The 16,010-nt window shown below is 34.3% G+C and overlaps 1 protein-coding gene and 1 long non-coding RNA gene across 2 annotated transcripts; both read left to right on the top strand.

The window, feature by feature from the left end:
- Positions 1-3,757: 3,757 nt before the first annotated feature.
- LOC117683621 (uncharacterized) lies at positions 3,758-9,153 on the top strand. Its single transcript, XM_066071887.1, has 5 exons — positions 3,758-5,241; positions 5,799-5,979; positions 6,569-7,448; positions 7,608-7,950; positions 8,053-9,153. The coding sequence occupies exons 1-4, from the start codon at positions 4,854-4,856 to the stop codon at positions 7,815-7,817; spliced, it is 1,659 nt and encodes a 552-aa protein (XP_065927959.1). The 5' UTR covers positions 3,758-4,853; the 3' UTR covers positions 7,818-7,950; positions 8,053-9,153.
- A 2,810-nt stretch (positions 9,154-11,963) lies between these two features.
- On the top strand, positions 11,964-15,672 carry LOC136271591 (uncharacterized). The gene is made up of 2 exons (XR_010709531.1): positions 11,964-13,107; positions 15,370-15,672. It is a non-coding gene; the product is annotated as an uncharacterized lncRNA (long non-coding RNA).
- Positions 15,673-16,010: the final 338 nt, after the last annotated feature.

Below are 16,010 nucleotides of genomic sequence, written 5' to 3'. Positions count from 1 at the left end.
AAATAAATGTTCAAATTGCAGAATTGTGGTAAACTTTGGCTACTTAATATTATACTTCAAAATGTGTGAAACTCTTTCTTTCTATAGATTAATTAAAAAATGAAATTACATGAATATAGTTATTTACAAATAGAGACGTTTAAATAAAGATGTGCAGGTAATAGAAAAAAATGTGCATGGTATTTGAAAATAAATACAACCGCAACGATTTCTCCGTTTGATCAATCGACGCCTGAGAATGAAAATTATGAACTCAGATCTTTTTTTTCTCCCGTTTTTATTCAAATTATATAATGACAGTTAACCGTTTCGTTTTGCTTCGGTCGATCTCCGTGTAACTCAGTGCAGATCTTACACTGTCAAATGCTTTGCATATTCACGAGTTCATGTTCATTGTAGAATTAAGAAGCACTGGCCTCTGTGTTAATTTATTTTTTCGCGTTATCAATTTTTCTGCAATGTCGCCACCTTCATATCCTGCATAAATAAAAAAGCATTTTATTGTTCATATACACTCGTGAACCTTGCCGACTGTTTTATTGTTTATTTTGAGTTCATCTGTATATATATATATGTTAGATAATACCAGTGTCCTAGTTTTAAATGAATAAAGAATGAAAGAATCGATACTCAGGCAGTGGTGCCGTTCATGGGCCATTTTATTGTACTTGATAAAAGACAATGTTTAATCCAGCTATTGCTTCATATACACAATCAATATCGACCTTAGGTCTTTCGTACGTTTGTTTAGCAAAAAGTTCAAAAGGAACACTGCCTGTTAAAACTATCATTTATGTTTGATAATTCTAAATGATTATGTATTATTTTGATTGTTGACAATTTATAATTACATGTACACGTGTTTTTTCTCTTCATGGATAAGTATAGTTTATGTTGTATTAGATTTCTCTCGTTGTGAAATACACTGTATGGTGAGCTTTTTGTATATTCTCCAAAGTTCACATAGCAACGGTTCGTGGTCATTACCTTGATTACCTCCTAAAATTAACTATGATATCAATGCTTTTTAGCTCACCTGAAAGTGAGCTTTTCTGATCACATTTTGTCTGTCGTCCGTCTGTCCGTCCGTCTGTCTGTCCGTCTGTCCATAAACTTTTCATATTTTGAACATCTTCTCAAGAACTACTAGGCCAATTTCAACTAAACTTGGCACAAATCATCATTTGGCAAAGGAGATTCAAAAAATTGAGGGCCACACCCATTTTCAAGGGGAGATAATTAGAAATTAATGGACAATTTTGAGAAATTTTCAAAAATCTTCTTCTCAAGAACCATAAAACAAGGAAAGCTGAAACTTGTGTGGAAGCATCCTCAGGTAGTGTAGATTCACAGTTGTGAAAATCATGACCCCCAGGGGTAGGGTGGGGCCACAATCGGGGGTCAAAGTTTTACATAGGAATATATAGAGTAAATCTTTAAAAATCTTTTTCTCAGAAACTAATCAGCCAGGAAAGCTAAAACTTGTGTGGAAGCATCCTCAGGTAGTGAAGATTCAAAGTTGTGAAAGTCATGACCCCCTGTGGGTGGGGTTGGGCCACAATGGGGGTCAACATTTTACATAGGAATATATAGAGTAAATCTTTAAAAATCTTTTTCTCAGAGACTAATCAGCCAGGAAATCTGAAACTTGTGTGGAAGCATTCTCTTGTAGTGTAGAGTCAAAGTTGTGAAAATCATGACCCCCTGTGGGTGGGTGGGGCCACAAATCGGGGGGTCAACGTTTTACATTGGAAAATATAGAGTAAATCTTTAAACATTTTTTTTTCAGAAACTATTCAGCCAGGAAAGCTAAAACTTGTGTGGAAGCATCCTAATGTAGTTTAGATTCAAAGTTGTGAAAATCATGACCCCCTGTGGGTGGGGTGGGGTTACAAATGGGGGGTCAAAGTTTTACGTAGGAAAATATAGAGTAAATCTTTAAACATCTTCTTTTCAGAAACTAATCAGCCAGGTGATTCTTTATAATTGTTAAGACTTTGGCTCCAGGACAATTCTTTGGCCCCACAAGAAGGTTCAGAGTTTGATGTAGCTTTATATCCCAAATATAAACAATTATTAAGGATCTTTTTGAGAACTGCAATACTCAACATGTGATATGACTATAAAACCATCCTGTTAGAAAAGGGACTAATGATTATAAACAAAAGAACATCCAGAGGGAAAAATGGATTTTATTTATAGAGGATCTACATGTATTATTGTACATTGTCCAGATATTTTGTATTATAACTCCATTAAGCTGATTTTATGATACCTATTGTTCCTCAGGTGAGCGAATGGGCCTCTTGTTTATCCTCGAAATGTATCCGGTGATTGTAATTAAATTTTCATCGTTGTATTTTACATGTCTAGCAATAAATTATATTATATAATCTATGATAGATTGGCTTATTAGATAAGTACTAATTTCTTTTCATCTACGGATCATATTTTAAATGTTCAACCCTGTTACTATCGACAACTAAAAATAAAAACCGACACTTTTAAATGGAAAAACAATTTCATGCTTAAACCCCTGTCACACCGGAGCTGCGTCCTCACGGCGATCCAGCTGCGTCCTTAAATAATGTAAAACGCCAAGGGTAAACGCATTAAAGTCTTCTACAGCGCCATAACAACGCAACGGCATCTTCTTCCGTCGCGGTGGGATCGTCTTGAACATTTTAGAACGCCATGCGATACTTCTTTTTAGGTAGACTTGGTAGGCTCTCTTTCATGATAATAAATGCGTTAATGATAGCAGTGTTGATGAGACAATGCAACACATATTTCCACCATTTTTTGCTCGGTCTGCCGACGGAGTATTTCGATCCTTATTGGTCAAAGATATCAACATCTCGATAATATTGTTGATAGAGGCCAACACTTTCCGGACGAGGAACATAAATGACTGTTCCGTCTTTTAATCTCCTGAATGCGTTAGTGCTCCTATCCAGGGGTGAGGCGGCGGTTGAGAATACAGCAATGGGTATACTATCCATCCACAGGGTCGCAGTCAAATTTCCATATTGCCTGTGCATACAATACAAGATATGAGAAGTAAAGCATTAAGAGGTGGATAGCAGAATAAGAAAAAGTAAGAAGGTTAAACAATGTTTTAACAGTTCGATTTTCATTTGAATTTATATTTCATCATGAAATATATTTTAAATGTTATGTTATATGTAATACCATGTAATATTTTTAACATAACTATTTTTAATTTGAGTTAAGCTGGACCCCGTGACATCGAAATCCCCACAAATTAAAAAAAATAATTTCATTCACAACTTATAAATCACAAGTAATGTATTTGTATACATCGTATTATAATAATTAAAAAAAAACATACACTATACTATACACAAATTCACAAAACTGCACAAAATGCTCTGATCGTCAAGGCATCGCATAGTTGTTTAATCATACCTTATCAAAAAATCGCCTTGTGTCATGTTTGGAACATTTTTCAAATCTGCAGCAAATCCTTTCCTATTTCGGACAATGGTTCCGCGGGTAAATGCAATGATTTAGCAAGTGATGTGAAACAACTATCGTAGAAGATGTGGAAGTTTTTGTTTTCCAGGCCAGCGGTTAGCTTTTCCACGACTGCTTGTCCGAGTGTCACCCCTCGATACTGCTCTCTGCCCAGGTAAAGATCTAGCTGGTGGCAGAATCCAGTCAGACTATCGCATCGCAACCATATTTTTAAGGTCTCACACAAGGAATTAATTTCACTAAATGTTACTATATAGCTTTAAGGTGGGTCGCGGGTTTGCTTTCGTCATCAATTTCTGTACGCAACTTTGACGACTCGAGCGGCCGATTTGTGTACATTTGTTTATGACGTCACAATGGAGACATTTCACACTATTTACATTATATAACCTTACTCCACAGGTTATATTAGAAAAAGATTAAGATATCGCTTTAAAAATTCATGTATGAATTATAAGGAGGAAGTGCAGGAACAAAACATATTTACGTTGATAATCAGTAAAAACTGGAGCTAGCGATACTGTGTTTCAGTATAAGTGAATACATCAAAACTCATTAATGTCAATAGTGTAGTCACAAACTTGGGTATGTAAAATAATTCGACGATTAAATCTTTAACAAAGAAACATTGCTCCACTTTAAAATGAGCATGAACTATAGTTCAGTATATTATGTATGGCTATTCGGACCCAGAAATAGAGAGGAAAGTAGTCAAGTAATTTTATAATTTTGCCAATAAAAAGTCCATAAGATACATGTACGTACATGTAGAAAGTGAATTTTCAATATCACCCATTTTTGAGACTGTTTACTAATCAGAACATGGAAATATTTAGATGGGGAACCGGTTACTCTCACACATATTTTTACAAATCTAAAATTTCTTCCGTTCCCTGTTAATAATAAACATGAAATATTTATTTTATTCTACAGTATATATTATACAGGACATGTAATGTACAAACAATATTATCCAGGTTCCAATATTAAATACGAGGGATGTGGTAAGGCATTGAACTCTGTTTACTGATATTAATCAAACAGATTAGTTTATACATTTTTTAAACAGTCTTTTTAACAATACATATAAAGAAATTGATAGAAGGTGTTGTGCCCCCTTTAAATTCATCTTCACAATTTAGATATACGTAACAATAGAAAATTAAACAATATTATGACAAGTTGTAAATCCTTATAATTGTTTTTTTTTCTGTAGTTAGATATTTGCGTCTGACTTATTATTATAGAAATTTTCATTTTTGCGGGAAATGGCTTTACTTTTTATGTCATATATGTATATAAAATTACGTCATAATAACATTACCTGTCATGGATTCAATGTTTGAATTCTGAAAATGCGACACAAAGGAAGGATCATTTCTGCAAAAACTAGTAAGAAGTTATCCAATTTAAAACGTTTCACCAAAAAAGAAGAAGAGGAAAGTGTTGAAGAAAATCAGACAACAGAAGAGTTCGACAGTCAGGCCAATGTATGGAACGGGGAGAGGAGAGTGATAGAACTAGACATTTTGATTGAGGGTTTGCGATCCTGTGTCCATTGCTCCAATCCTTTAAGACTAGAATGGTGTGTCAGTGAGAGGAAATATGGTCTAGCCTCCATTTTTTACATAAAGTGTTCGGAGTGCAATGGCATCAGCCCAGTATATACGGGGAAAAAGCACAACACAGCAAACAAGTCTGGTCCCGCTAAATGTTTTGACGTAAACACAAAACTCGCAGCAGGTAAGCGGGCCTTATGATTAGATTCAAATACATAATAAAAATATAACAGGTTAATATGTACCTATAATTTCATGATTAAATTTAAGTAGGTTAATATGTTTATTTGTAAGTATATCAATTTCTGAGTATACATAAATTTCATGTCGTTCACAAACGTTTGGGGAAGTGTAGAATGTGGGCGCCAATCTGAGATAATTGACAACATTTGAGAAGAATTCCGAAAAAAAAATATACGTTTAACACGATTAGAAAAAAAGCCACTCTTGCACGCTTTGCATGAATTGTCCGAAACGTTTCAGTTTACATGAAAAGCTATATTGCTTACACAAAACATTTCTCGCATGGAATTTGCATGCTTTTTGTTGTATATGCATTCCATATCAAGTTTTTAATTCAATTAATATGATTAAAATATATTTATAGATTTTGAATGACAAAATATTCATAGATTTAACATGATGACAAAGATATACATATGTTTTAAATGTACTTCCCATTCTCTATGCAATATTATATGATCGGCTGGCATATTAAGATTGGATTTTTCACAATTACAGCAATGATTAATGTTGGCATAGGGGAGCAACAAATGAACAACATTTTAGCAGAATTAAATATTCCATCAATTAACCACAAAACTCTAAAAGAAAGAGAGAGAGAAGTTGGACGTGCATTCGAAGAAGTTGCAGATAAATCATGCAATAATGCATTGCGGGATGAAATAATATGTACTAACAGGTATCACTTCAATTAAAGTTATATACAGTATTTAAAAAACACACAATGGAAAATGACTTCTATTTCGTTATGCAAAGTAAAATTAACTCTAACACTTCACATGAATAATGTATATATAACTGTTCTTACAAAGGCACGCACGCACACATTTCCAAACCATGACATAGGCGTCGGAAGGGGGGGGGGGGGGCTTGGGGGGGTTAAGCCCCCCCCCCCCCCATTTTTTTGGCAAAGATAGACCTAACTATAAGGGACATAGCATCATAGAGGGTTCAGCCCCCCCCCCCCCCACTTTTTCTCGCAGCAAAGATAATTGTTCCTAAATTTACCTTGAAAGATTGAGAAGTTGGATAGGCATACCCCCCCCCCCCTCCCCCCCCCCCCCCCCCCGGATTAGGATTTCCATGATTTTGATTTTGGGAAGTAGTTTTTTTTCCTCAATATTTCTGAGGATTAGTCTGTCCCCCCCCCCCCCCTCCACTTTCAATTTGCTCTTAATCATATCCAAAGAGTAAAATATGAAATGCTAATCTCATGAATTATACACACAACAAATGATATCTACAAATAATTTTTTTATCTGTTCTAGCGGTGACGGAACCCAGGTTCCACAGGTTTCCTGTGATGGGGCATGGCAAAAGCGAGGGACGGGTCAGAATTATGACAGCCTTTCAGGACACGTAACCGTTGTCGGCAAATACACCAGAAAATGTCTCGGATTCGGTTTAGCATGCAGATCATGTCGGAAGTGTACATACGCCAGATGGAATAAAACGCAAGTTAAAAATCATAACTGCAAGAGAAATTGGACAGGATCCGCGAAGGGAATGGAACCATTTTTAACGGTGAAATGTCTCAAGTCATTGAAAGAAAAAGGCTTTAATGTCAAAAAGCTAACCATGGATGATGACACAACCACATTCATCAGAGCTAAAAAAGCAATCTCCCCGGAGTTAACGAAATCTAGCGATAAAAATCATGTCGTCAAGAATCTTACTAGCAATTTATACAAACTTCGACAGGAAAACAAAAACTTGAGTGTGAAGATTAATTACTATTTCAAGAAATGTTTTTCATACGCAGTCCAGCAAAATCGAGGTAGCCCAGCATCCCTGCAGAAAAATTTAGAGGCTATTGTTCCCCATGCATTTGGAGAGCATGTCAAGTGTGATGTACACTGGTGCGGATTTTTGAAAGCCCCAAATTTGTACAAGCACAAGTCGCTACCGCACGGCAAAGACCTACACGACGAGGGTTTGCGGAAGTCATTGTCTTGTGTATTCGCTAAATATGCCGCTAATGCCGACAAACTTGTTGATTTGGAGTCTTCAAATTCAAATGAGAATCTCAACCAAATGATTGCAAAGAAGGCGCCAAAATCACAACACTATTCTGGGTCAGAGAGTTTAGCCTATCGCCTATCTGCATCTGTAGCACAGAAAAATGAGGGACACAAATATAGGTTAGAGGTAAGTATCTAAATTAAAAAAAAAAAACACGTTTATTATTCGTAAATTAGGGGGGGGGGGGGTGTCAGGGTGATGGGTGACCGAATTACCGGTATATTTTTGTGTAAGAATGTTTTTTTATAATCTTGTTATACATAATTGTCTCTTCTAATTACCTAGGTCAACAAAACGTGCAATCTTTCACCTGGAAAACACACAGCAGAAAGGCTTCAAAAGTTGGACGTGAAGAGAAACATAAAGAGAGCCAAACAGGGCACTGTCCAGGCGAAGCGGGATAGGCTAAGGGCAAAGGAAAATCGGCATTCTGCACAAGCACTAGAGGAACTTAAGGAAGGAACAACGTACGAGTCGGGTGTTTTAATAAATTAAGAAGAGGCTCAGCTTGAAGAAGAGATACAAGAAATCCCTTTACCGGCAACCGACAAAAAACGGACTGTGGTCTCCCCTGCTCAGTCTTCTTCTAGTTCAATTATTGTTCTTGATCTAGAAACTACAGGATTTGGTAAGTGTTTACTATACATTTATATTATGAATTGATGAAAATATAGAATCTAAGTAATTATATGTTTCAAAGATGTAAGACATTTTGTGTATTTATTTTCAGCTACAGAAAGAAGTATTATACAAATTGCGGCAAGAGATTTAAAAACATCTGATCATTATGTGAGATTTATCATGCCAGAAAATGGTTTTGTCCCGTCTGCCGTTTCAAAGCTGACTGGCATCGAAGTGCATGGACTGACCATGTATTATAACCTTGTTCCGGTAGAATTTACATCATGCAAACGTGCAGTTGATGAATTCCTGGCATGGCTGAAAAAATACAAATCGCCGCTGCTTGTTGCGCACAATGCAAAGTTCGATGCGCGCATCCTAGTGTCCACCATGTGCAGACTTAAGATGGATGACCACCTTAAGGACATCGCTGGATTTAGTGATTCAATGCATCTTTTCAAAAAAGAATATCCAGGAAGAGGCTCCTACAAACTGGAAAGTCTATCAACCGACCTAATGGAGCAGCAGTTTGAAAACATGCATAATGCCGAAGTCGACGTCAACATATTGACAGCTTTATTGAAAAGAGTGTCAAACGTACATGAAAAACTGATAGACATATCATTTTCAACTGAAAGTGTTCTCGTTAACAATCAAAAACTGATCAACAAAAAAATGTATTTGTCAAGTTTCAGTGGTTTAATAAATGAACAGGTACTCTCTAAAACACAGTGCAGCAATCTAGCCGCGCAGGGAGTTGGCGAATTTCACATATCTTTAGTTAGAAAACGGGCAGGAACGGAAGGGATAAAAAATATGCTGAGGGGGAAAATCACAAAACTTGACTCTGTTTGTGAAAAACTTTCCAAGTTCTACAGTTCAAATAATGCACAATGAATCATGGTTAATGCATGCATGTGATCTTACAAAAACAACGTGTTATACATGATTGTATAATTAGGGTCAAGTAAGCCTTCTCTTTTCTTGTCTTGTCAGACAAAATAATCTCTTTTGTGCTTTCAAATTATCCAAACACTCATTATTACCATTTTTTAAAAAATATTATGTATTTTTAATTAGTTTAATGATTATAAGCTTTTTTATCTTTTGAAAAAAAATCACTTTTACTCAAATGTTATAAATGTATGAATGTGTACATGTACGAAATATCAGATAAAATGTGCTTATACTTCCACATTTTTTTAAATTTTTTTTTTTGGGGGGGGGGGGTGTGGGGGTGCTATATAGTGCTATATAATGTTAAAGAGAAATCCTAGACATTCATTCAATATAACTCTGAAAAAAAGTTGCAGTTTTAACAATTCTAAATTGATTTTCTTGTAAATCCTATAAGAAAATTTAATGAAAGAGATTAATAACGAGTTTTGACGTTGTACTTACAAGCATGACGTCAAATACGGAAAAGCGACAATTTTCGGTAAATAATCGGAAATATAAAATTAAATAGCAAAAAATCTAGCGAGAACACATATCAATTTTTTTACATAATTAATTTGTAAATCACCTTTACTTTACGTACAGAAAATGTTGTTAGATTCGTCTAAGTTGTTAAAAAGTTATTTACAATATCTTTAAATAACTTCAATTCGAAAATGAAGAAAAAAATGCTCATTTTCCTATATATTTCATTAGAAAAGCGTCAAAACAGCACAAAAAACAATACTAAGTTTGAAGCGGCTTTGCATGAAAATAATTTAGGCAAAGTTAATAATTTTTTTATATAATAAAGTTTAAATGCTAACAAACGAATTGACAAATTTTCAGGGTATGTTTTCTCGTGAGATTTTTTAGGGGGTAAACCCGCGACCCACCTTAATTCAGTTAATTAATTAACTACAGTGCTGCTATCGTGAAAGTTGACAAAACTATCCTATCCTATCCTATATCCTGTATCCTGCATCCTATCCTGCAAATAAGCTCTATCCTATCCTATCCTATCCCATACCTTCAATATATAGGAATGCAAGTTAAATGAAACGAAATTTAAGAATTAAATGATTTTATCAATTAATGTAGTACTCAAAATGAATAATTAAATTGTAAAACCGAATATTCTTCGAGCGGGATAACTTATTTACCTGTGCTACGGTAAAATTAAATCGTACGCGGGATGGCCACAATAACGTAAACAAACAGGTAAGCGATTCGATTTTTGATTTTATTATATTTATGCATAAAAAACAGATAAATAACTTCGATACACTTATTGAGGAACTGTTTAGTCACATATTTTTTATCAAATTATTTTGTTATCACATATAACTGAGCGTAATTATCATTATTCGAGCGATTCGTTCGGCGATAAATGTAAACACGATCTGGAAATAAATAATTCCTTTAGGAAGTTTATATCGTTTATAGTTAAACCACTCGGAGTTATTTTTAAAGTATAAATTCTTAAGCATTTATAGCTAGCTAACATTTATTAATTCGATATGTTCAGGTTAATATCGGACAGAAATATGCGTCCCTGTTTTTGGGCATCGAAGAAATTATATGAAACGTGAAGCAATGTCTGTTTCTTGTAAACATGTTTATCTTTTAAAATGCCGAATTGGATGTTTATGAACTCAAGCTTTAATACTTTGCAGACTTTAAATGAAGGAAATACAGAAATCTATTTCTGACATTGTCAAATGTTGCATCGAATTCTCGCAGTAACTCCGTACTTGCGTACGAATTGACAAAGATGTAGCGCCTACATTTTAGCGCGCATCAATGTTATTCACCGCGTTCTTGATATAATAATTATTCTTAAATGATTTAACTTGTTAAACGTATTAAATTGACATTGAAAATACATTGTTAAGCCAATTTTCGTTTCGCAAAATAACTCTGAAATTTATACTCGAATCTGATTGGCTACAGGATGCAGGATAGGATAGGATAGGATAGGATAGAACTTAACTTCTATATTTCTATCCTGTATCGTGCATCCTGCATCCTATCCTATCCTATCCTTGTCAACTTTCAGGATAGCAGCACTGTATACTCTCAGCATATAATTCAGGAAAGAAAAATTTTAGTTAAATGCTTCAAGAAAAATTTTAGATCAGAAAAATAACGCCTTATGCGGTTTCTAAGAGAGATAATTGAGAGTAAACCAACCTACCCACAAGTTCACGTGGGTTCCACATGTTCACAAACAGGCTCAGCACCATCCAGGAAGTTGCATCATGCGCATCTAAAAAAATAGGTCCATTGAAATAAGTGTGACAATTCCCCTAAAGTAATAATTCTCCTAGCGACTGAGTTCAAAATCAATACTATAGGCATAAATAAGGTGCCAAAAAAGGAAGAAAGAAAAGAAATTGTCTCTATATATATGGAACTACAATAGATTCAACTTTCGGCAGCTCCCTGCTACACAGTTGCGCATGCGCACTCAGACTTCCGCTTTCTCTTCTTTCACTTCGTTTCAACATGGCGGGTAGACGAACTGAAATGAATCTTGAAGGTTTTATCTTCTTGGTAGGTTCCATTTTAATCAAGTGTCATTTAATTGTAATTAGTTATTAAAACAGAAAAATATTTATCTGTTTCTTTGAAACTATTGATTTATTTTTTCATTATAGCTAAGGAATATTTATTTTGCCATATCTCCGGTACATGGGAATGTACGAAAAAAAATATTGAAGAAAAAACTTAAGATGTTTGATTACTTTGTGATTGATTAAAATTATATTTTAGAATACATAAATTCAAATCTATTTCAGTGATTTACTATATTGGAATATATTCTTTTGTTGATTTTACAAACGAGTATATCTATAGCTTTTGCATGAGCTATATAATTATTAAGGTCTTCCGTTTCCAACGGAAGACCTTATAGTGATTGTAATGTTTCTTTTTATTAGGGTCTTCCGTTTCCAACGGAAGACCCTCTTGTTATTCTATTGTTTCTTTTTATTATTAGGGTTTTCCGTTTTTCAACGGAAAACCCTTCTGTTATTCTACTGTTTCTTATTATTATTTTTTTTTTTTCCCGCAAATTTTGTGCACGAGATTTCTCGAACATTTTTTGTCTGATTGCTATGAAACTTTAAGGGTATGTAGATGATATTAATATCTCTAGACGTTTTTTTCAAATTTTTAAAATTCACTTCCGGTTATGAGTTATTGCCCTTTAATTGAAAATTGGGGGGTCTTTTGTCCAGAGTTGATCTCGGGAACTACAGATGAAAGATGCATGAAATTTGGCGAAATTGTCGGTAACATTTTATAGTTTTGCTGGCATGAAAATTTTGGTAATTTCTTTGTTAGTTTTTGAGCTATTTGTCGCCAAAGTTTAAGATTTTTTCGGGGCTGAAATTTTGTTGCTTTTTGTATTATAACCTTTAAACTAAAAATATTTTGTTAATACATATAGAACAAAAGTTGTTTAGAATAACGAGAGCTTTCATTTAAAATTAAGAAAAAAGGGCTGGCCCCTATAATTAGGGGTCAGCAGCTCATACACGTATTTTTCTGATAGCAAAAATCGTTATCATTTTATGAAAAAAAATTAATTCAGTTATTGTTAATATATTAAATAATGTCATTTGGTATCAAATTTAAAAAGTTCTGTGCCCTATTTTTTTTCAAATTTCATAAAACAAATATGTGTGAATCGTAACGTTACATGAACGAGTTAATTTGTCTACATAGACACACAAGCGAACAAATGCCACTTTAAGGCCCAGGCATATACTGCATTACGTTGTGTTGCGTCTTAGATAAATAGTTGTGATTCAATTTCATTTTTTTCATCTATATCATTTATGAATTCAATGAACACACATTATTTTAACGTTCTATGTGCAACTATTTGTCGGGGCGCCCCTGTTTGTAACCCCCGCGCGCGCGCCGAATGTAAACAGTAACGAACGGCATTGTAGAAAAGAGAGAGCCGTAATGCAGAAGAGAAGTTGTGTATTCTTTCGACGTACAAATGCATTTTCAATTTACTGTGAAACATATGAACATGCACAGGGAACAATACTACATATTTGTTTAAGGAGGATATTTTTCTCGTGTGAATCGTTTACGAGGAAATTCTGACAGCCACACTTCTGTCGACGATCAGCCGTTGATAAGCTACGAGTAATAAAGGGGAAAAGATGGACATTAAAGTGTGTGATTTATGTGGATGTTACTGAAGAAGGTGAGGCTTTTACTCCTTTTAAAGTTTAAAAAAGTTAAAGTTAAAATTTAGTATATAGTATAGATGTACATGTAAGTACGTGCACACTGTTTGTTTTTGTTATGGTGTGGGTGTTTGTTTACAAGGCTAACGTGTAATTTTTACATGTTTCATGGATGTTTAGACTCGCTCGAGGTTCATGGGGGACTGGAAAGGGTAACTGAATTTATCTATTTAAAAAAATAACAGATTGTGAATTTTCAACTCAAAATTCAAAGCAGGGTCTAATTAGAAACATATCATATATTCTTGTGCAGAAGACTCCAAATGTAGTCATGAATATCCTGTAGACATAACTTCAAGTAAATAAAATTGTATACTTCAGACTTCAGAGTTAAAACATGACTTTAATATCTTTATGATGCCAATCATTGTATCATTAGAAAGGTTTAGCAGACCAACGGGTACCCGGTACATGTACTTGTACATGTAGGTTACAAGTTAGAACTATGCGTACTATTCTACCAGTTCACATAATTTTTCTTGTTTAGCAGTTATGATGTGTACTTAAATTGTCCTTGTTAATGTTTTAAATGTAATTTTTTATTCTCTTTTTTTAATCTGACTACTGGCAGTACTGGCCTGCGAGCAGTTCTCGTCGAGGACCATTTCTCGCTGGTGCACTGTAACATCATATTTTCGTATATAATTTTATGTGTTGATAAAATGACGTAACAATGCACTGGTGAGAAATGGTACTCGGCGAGAACTGATCGCACGCCAATATTGATTAATTACAGACAAAAACTGAAGGTTGCGCGTGTTATTTTTTATTGAACAACATTGTTTAAAATAATTCTTTATATATGTGATGATCAGACCGGTTTGAATACCAGTGCCAGATAGCTCAGTTGGTAGAGCACCTGACTAGAGATTCAGGGGGCCCAGGTTCAAATCCCGGTTTGGTCCTTCATTATTTCTCCCATCCTGTTACAATATTGGTGTTGTGACCAACCCCTGGAACTAACAGGTTAACTCCTGCCAGGGGTGATCTTCGAGAGTGAAGATCATTTAAGGGGGAAGGAATGTGACGGTCAGACTGGTTTGAATACCGGTGCCAGATACATGTAGCTCAGTTGGTAGAGCACTTGACTAGAGATTCAGAGGGCCAGGTTCGAATCCCAGTTTGTTCCGTCGTTATTTCTCCCATCTTTTACATATACATGTATATCAGATATATGACAGATGATTAAGGGTCATCACATGTTTTGCAAGATGCAATAAGTGTTAAAAACCTTTACTTTACAACACAATACATATAAGTGAATATTTATGTTTCCTGTTATTATTTGGTGTGGTTTTCTTGACAGTGTCGCATAAACAATTTACCCGCTCCTAAAACACAAACTTTCTTTTTGTGGATTCAGCTTACCGCTGATTGGCTGCTGTTGCAGCAGACAAATAAGATATGCACGCACAAAACACAATGAACTTATCAGAGAATGAGTTGAGTTTATTTCAACTGTTGGAATTTGGGGTTGTTTTTTTTTAAATGTATACTTGTGACAAAACATATATGTGGTACATACAGCTGTAGCTTTGTGAAGAAAATTTTGGTTAGACCATATATACCTATCATGCAAGTAAATGATATTTACAAAAAACTTGCAATTTATGGCGCACGAAATATACGCTAGTTTTATAAAGATTGACATACATGTAATGTACCACATTCTGTGAAAAATAATTTATTAAAAATTCTTCATTAAGTTTACTCATACATGTTTTATGCTTATTACACATAGTATTGTTTTTAAAACATGTAATTTATAAGAAAATAAGCAAAAACCCTTGCTAAATTTATTTGCAAAAAAAAAAAACACAGTAGAATTGATAAAAAATGGTATACCAGAAGCTAATACCAGTACATGTACTTTGACGCTGTTCGGTGGGTAATATTCGTTTGTAATTTACGAATTGAAATATTGACTGTTGCACTACAAGTACGGTAATAAACTCTCTCTCTCTCTCAAACTCTCTCTCTCTCAATTTGATAAGTGTTTATACCTATGAAAATTTTTTAATATTATATTATGACTTGATATGCAAATTTTTGATCTTGTACTGCCTAAATGTTATGTCATGTATTGGGATATGTCATACCTATTACACTGCATGGTCAGTGTATTTTTTCCAGAAATACTATGCATATGTTAATGTAAACACAGCTATTACTAGTACATGTATGTAAACACAGCTAATTATTTTTTTTTTTTATTTCAGCTCAAAACAGACTCTTGTTACCACATGGCTTTTACCGGTACCTGTTGATTCTTGTGGGTCAGCTCCTGAGATTAACCTGTCACCTCTATCCACATGCATATTCCTTGTGTTCTACAGACTATTTACCGGTAATTCAAATTAAATCCGATAATGCATAAACAATAATGGAACTTGAAGAAAGCATCATGCCATGTTGTGGTTTGTGTTTGATAAGAAATTATGAAAACAAAATTAAGGCTGTTTATAAAGAAATTCATAATTGCTGTGAAAATTTGTTTTTCAATAAAAGTATGCAATTATGTTTCCTTTATTTTTGATTTCATAAAGATATTTAGATGTGTTTACATAATTGAAAAATCCCCCCCCCCCCTCTATTTAATTGTCTGCATTAAGATTACATGTAGGATATGTAAATGTACATTTGACTTTGAAATAACATCTGCTATGATAATTACTTTTGAAATGAACAAGAAACAACCTATTTCTACCTTTCTAAGGTATATATGCATAAAAAAAAGTAGAAAAACATGTCAAATTTGAAAATTTTCATTGAAATCAACTCGATCTGTCTCCAGCTACCTGGGTGTGTTTGAATTTAATTTTAATTTAAGGCAGATGTCTAACTTGTAGGTTGTAACTTA

The sequence above is a fragment of the Magallana gigas genome, chromosome 9 (genome assembly GCF_963853765.1).
Source record: "Magallana gigas chromosome 9, xbMagGiga1.1, whole genome shotgun sequence".
NCBI classification, from domain to species: Eukaryota; Metazoa; Mollusca; class Bivalvia; order Ostreida; family Ostreidae; genus Magallana; species Magallana gigas.
This window is presented reverse-complemented; position numbering and strand designations above follow the sequence as displayed.